This window comes from Gossypium hirsutum, chromosome A05 (assembly GCF_007990345.1).
Source record: "Gossypium hirsutum isolate 1008001.06 chromosome A05, Gossypium_hirsutum_v2.1, whole genome shotgun sequence".
Lineage (NCBI taxonomy): Eukaryota > Viridiplantae > Streptophyta > Magnoliopsida > Malvales > Malvaceae > Gossypium > Gossypium hirsutum.
In genome coordinates, this window is record NC_053428.1 from 6,360,970 (window position 1) to 6,366,969 (window position 6,000).

Here is a 6,000-nt window from a genome sequence, read left to right on the forward strand (position 1 = left end):
ACTTACTCTATAATCGAATTTTTACTTTTATAATAAATTCAGTTCAAATTAAATTTTAATAGATTTATTAGATTAAAATTAAATAATGAACACACACCCAACCAACAATTATAACTATATAGAGATGATAAACCGTTAATTTCTTCCAAATGCCCAAGTCATAAAACATTATATTTTAAATAAATAAAAGTATTCATTAGTCCAAGTCGTATTGACTTCTAACATTGGATTTTGAAAATTCTAACTCTAATTATATTTTAATCTTTTTTTTTTATTTTTCAAAGTTATATTTTTAATTAAATCCGAAAAAGAAATAACCAACTTTTAAACATATATAATTTCATGATGTAATTCATTTTATTAGTATTAAGCCATAAATAACAGCTTTTAGTACGAAAAATGTGAAGGTGGTATGTATGCATCCAAAATAGTGCTTGATTTTGGTTTTTCATCCACTAGAATTCGTGATAGATGCTGCAGCAGCTTTCAGTTTTGATTTGCGTGGTTAAAATATGTGTTTCGACTTACATATATATATATCATTTATACCAAATTTTGAGTAAAATAAATTTTCAAAATTTTATGCAGGAAAAGCTATTCTAAACCGTTGATTGTTCTGGCCAAAAACTGCTCCACAGTTCAAGCCGAATTCAATGAAAAGGTTTCTGCATATTTATTTATTTTGATCAGAAAAATGTTTCTGCATTTAACAAATCATGTTTACTCAACTGTTCATAATAAATTTACACCAAACCCATTCATAAAACTTTAATGTACACCAAACTCACTTATAAAACCTCAAAATTCTCAACACATCTTACACGTTGAATCAAGAGTTCAGTAGCTACTCTTATACATGGTAAGTAATGTACAAAATTGTATTTTAGATTTTATTTTAAATATAAAACATTATCCTTCACTTATAATACATTGATTTAAATCACAAAATGGTATTTAAAAAATACCATTTTTTTCAAGTTAGTATCTATTTTTTTTGTCACAAATGATACTTAAGCTATACTTTGTTATTCCAAGTGGTACCTAAATTATATTTTGTTACTTAAATTACCCTAACAATTAAAAAAATCTCTTAACCAATCATTTTGTGACATGTGAACACTTTTAAAACTAAAAAAAAGTTAAATATTATTTCTTTAAGCTTTTCTTTATAAAAATTTATAAACATATTTATCTATTTTATTCTTTACTTTAGAACTTTAGTGATAAAAAATTTAAAAACTCATTGAAAACTCATCTAAACCCATTTTCCGGCTACAAAACCCAGATTCATGTGAGTTTCTTTTTTTGTTTTTATACCTTAATTTCGATTCATTTCTCACCTTGGTTCAATACTCGTATCATTTTTTCTTTGAATCACTTTCTTCATTCTTTATATATACTTTGCATAAAATGATTAATGATAGGTAAAGCTCTAGTTATTTTTTTGTCATAAGTAATTTCTAAATTATACTTTATTTTTGAAAAACCCTTAACCAATCATTTTGAAATACTAAACATTTTAAAATTAAAATTAGATTAAATGATAAAAATTCAAATTTAATTTAATTAAAACACTTTAAAAAATTCTATGCTCACTCATTTCTCACCACAATTCTTTCTTCTCATTTTTTTTACTCCACTTCTCAGTATCTAGGTTTCATACTTTATTGAGTGTTTTTCCATTATAGAGCTTTACCCTTTTTTTATTTTTTTTATCAAGGTATCAAGCGGAGTGAGTCCAGTAACTAATCCTCTACATTTTATAAACTCATTAAAGGGGGTAAATGCTGATTATGAGTTTTAAAACTGCTACATACCCAAGATGAAGATCGAACTCTTAACCACTAATTAAGGTAAGAGAATAAATTTCCCTTTTTAAATATATTAAAATACATCTTAAAAATATTTTTTAAGAACACCTAAAATAAGTACATTAAATTTCAAAAATAATTTTCATAAGACATTTTCAATTACTATTAAAAATAGTCTACTATAATCCATTTTAACCTAATGTATTTCATAAATATTTTATATTCTCATGCATTTTATCACAGAATTGCCAAAAAATACTAGAAAGCTCTAACCAAAATTATTTTCAAATCACTTTCACACTAACACTTTCAAAACATTCTTCTTCATACTTATGACTTGTAAGCTTGCCATATATCAACCTAGTGAATTCAGTTACTTTTAGTCTTAGGTATAAAAAAAATTCAATATAACTTCCATTTTGTAGTTCAAATGCCATTACAATTGATAAATAAAATGGGAACCCAATGCTAAATTGAAAAGAAAAGATCTTTTACTTCAGATTTCCTATAATCTTTGAAGTTTGACATTTTAGCATTGCCAGTGCCAAGAAGAAAACCATAGTAATCACTCTCAAATGATCATACTTCTGGAAATCCATAAAAACAACAAACAGAAAATCTGACAACCTAACATGTAACATGATCCTTGATACATGTTCCTCTAGGATTAAGACAAAACCAATATTGTTACCACAAGGAGATTTCACATTTTCACTAACCAGGTAAAACTTCAATAATAATAATCAATGCAAGTTGATGCAACAGATGAAGCTAATAGGTTTTTATGCTATAATTATGACTAGCTTTGTACATCAGCCCAGAATTGTATATATTTAAAGAAAAAATTTTTGGGGTGGTCTATAGCTGCCCCTGCGAAACAAAAGCCTTTTCAGCTTCGATCTCGCCACTTCCATCTTCTGAAGAGGAAGGTTGCACGCATAAGCTCATGTTGTATATAAAAATTAACGAGGGCGACCGATTGAATATTCCAGGTAGATAGCATGGCCTCCCCTATAAAACACAATTCGCACAACTGTTCCATTCATCAGTTCAGAAAAATCGGACACAGATGAGACCTTTTCGTTCATCATGACTACAAAAAGAAAATGGCAGACTTGGTTGCAACACTCTCAGCTATGTTGTTCTGACTTCATATTTTTACAACTACTCTCGTGTTTGCACTTATGACAAATGCATATCTGGAAATTATGACTATGAACACTCCAAATACATGGAAAAACCTAGAAGAAGTTGTGAATAAACTAGTATACAAGAGTAACGTAACATAGCATTTTAGTGCTACACTACAAACACTATCTACAAGATGATGTGTGCAACGATGCACAAAAAGTAGTATAGCCATTACCTCTAAAAGATCAAATTACCTATTAGCAGAGAAGCACGCTTTCTCACAGCCATTAGCCACACTAAATTATTCAGCAGCATCTAATTATCAAAATAGAACAATAGACAACTGATTAAAACTTACACGTGATGAAGAGTTCACTTCAGCATGCTAACAGAGGGAGAGATCACAATAAGATTTTTCTTAAAAAAATTTCTCATTAACAGAAGACAAGGCAAATCAGATGTCTACTGTGTGGATTTAGATGCATAAGCAGAGAACACCATATGGATCATACAAGGCAATTAATTTGATAAGTTTTTTAACTTAGAAATAGGAAAAGAGAATGACCAATAATATCAAACCAGAATACTTGTCTGAAAGATACGAGTAAAATAGTTTCATACAAGATAAATAAAATATGTTAAAAGAGTTTTGGTTCAGGACATTACTACGCAAAACAAATGCAAATACATCAAGCACAAATTTACCTTACATACTATAAGGTTCTTTTTCAAACTGTGAAGAAGTTGAAATCGACACAAACATATGCCTGTAACAAAAGAAACTTTATGGATAACCCTCTTCCAGCTTAACAAATACATCCCCCCTTCCCCACACCTCCTTTTTTATCCTTTTCCAAACCAAAAGAAAGACAAAAAGAGGGGGAAAGCAGCAGCAAAAAAGCCAGAAAGGATACCTACTTCCTAGAGCATATGAGGGCAGTAAAAGGATAGCAAAGTCAATGCATCCTCTTTTACCCTGTAAAACTAACAAAATGCAAAAAGAACGTTAAGAACTATACTGAACTAAATCTACTTAGGCCACATTTATCCAGAAGTTGCACCTTCCGGTAACCCAAATCGAAAGATTCCCAATTTCATACATTACCCCAGGCAAGTTAAACCAGTCAGTCAGTCACCTTCACCGCTGTTGTTCACAAGTGCACTTCCTCATTCTTTGTTTTAGTGTTGTCAGCAGCCTCATTGCTAGTTTCTTCGTACCTCGACAAATCCTTGTCCTCTTCAACAATCTTCTCCTCCACAAACTCACTGCCACCAGCTTCTTCACCCTTAGCTTCATTTTCTTTGTCTCGAATTATTTCCTCCCTCACATCTTGGGGCTTTAATTCAACATCCACTCTTCCTTCATTATTTAGCTCATTTCCTCTTGCAATCTCATCCATAAAAACATCCATTAGAACTTCATTCCGTGGCATTCCACCTATATTGTTCTCCTCCATAACAACATCAACATTTCTAGTATTTCCAGTAGCAAACCCCACCATTTCCACATTATCATTAGCAGCAGCACTGGTAACCACCCGAACATCAGAGCCACCACCCTCACTCTCGTTATCAGACCCATTCTCTACAACCTCCTCATTAACATCTTCCACTATCTGACTCTGCCTCTCTAAAAACTGCAACCTCCTCCTCAAATCCCCTAATTCCCTCTCCATTAAAAACAACCTTTCCTTTAACGTTAAATTCTCTTCTTCCAATTGTGCTATATGGGTATCTTGATCGTCCACTCTATTCTCCAAAACATTGTTATAATCACCTCCATAACTTGGATATATCATCTCAAACCTACTTAAATCATGGTCCAATCTCCTCTCCACTTCCACATGTTCTTCCACATCACTGTCACTCGAACCCCCACCATTTCCCCCATCGTCATCTTCCTCGTCATCATGACCAGCTTCTGGTGATCGAAGCCGAATCAGCCCTTTCATCGACCCATAACCATCCACACCCCATTCTTCCTTGGCCATATCACCCAAAACCTCCCTCGATGGTGAAAATATTGGCGTAGGAAGAACGGCGGGAGTCACAGGACATGGCGACACTAAAGATGCTATTCCACCTGACTTTTTCGCTCGGATTATAAACGAAGTCGTATTCCGCGGAGCGTAAGGAGCAAACCGGTTGTTGCTGTTATTGAATTTCTTCTTGTTGCCGTAGAATTTTCTGGCTTTTAACCGATTCAGATTTTGAAGCTCGTTAAGAGTTGGAGGTTTGTAACCTTGAGTATTACTACCGGAAGCAGCGGGAACAGAAGAAATAGCAGAATCAGAACCCATGGGTAAAGGCTTATTCTCGAACTTCCAAGAATCTTTACCGAATGAAACTTTTTTCCCCTTCCAATTGTTATTACGATTGAAAGAAGAGAATTTCTTGTTAGGGTTAGGGTTTTGGTTTGGGTCCTGAGATTGCCAAGGCTTGTAGCTTCGATTCAACATCATCGGAGGTGGTTGTTGAGTCATCATCTGAGGACCGGAGTTTATAGGCTGCGACTGAGACGCCGCCAATTGATTCATCACCTGAGAGTGAGCCGCCGACGCCATCAACTGATGAGACTGATTCATCATCTGCTGCTGAACTGGAACTTGGACCTGAACCGTGTTCATCATCATTTGCGGTGGCTGATTCATCATCTGAGCCTGATCGTTCATTTTCTTTTATAAAATAAAATGAAAAACGAAATCAAAGAAATCCGAAGAGAAAAAAGAAACCCTAATTTTTCAGTTTTAGAATTGAAATTTGCAGCCAGATCAAACGATTTACTACTGATCCGTTAATTTCCTTTTGGTTCTTTTAGTTTTCCTCAATCTAAAACTGAAAATTAAGATTCAATTGCTTTGAATTGAAGCCTTTTCCCCTATGTTCCGCTTCGGAATTCCTAAATCTGGAAAAGTCTGATATACCGACGCACCGAGGCCAATGGTTGCTTTTATCGGGGACGAGGAGAGTCTCTGGACGGTTAGATTTTTAGGATTACAGATTGACGGCCAATATCTGATTCCGTGTCCATGTAAAGATCGACAAGTAATTGGTTTGT

The 6,000-nt window shown here is 33.5% G+C and overlaps 1 protein-coding gene across 1 annotated transcript; it reads right to left on the reverse strand.

Moving 5' to 3' along the window:
• Positions 1-3,578: 3,578 nt before the first annotated feature.
• LOC107937937 (uncharacterized) lies at positions 3,579-6,000 on the reverse strand. The gene has a single exon (XM_016870951.2). It carries the CDS (start codon positions 5,612-5,614, stop codon positions 4,094-4,096), a length of 1,521 nt encoding a protein of 506 aa, XP_016726440.2. The 5' UTR covers positions 5,615-6,000; the 3' UTR covers positions 3,579-4,093.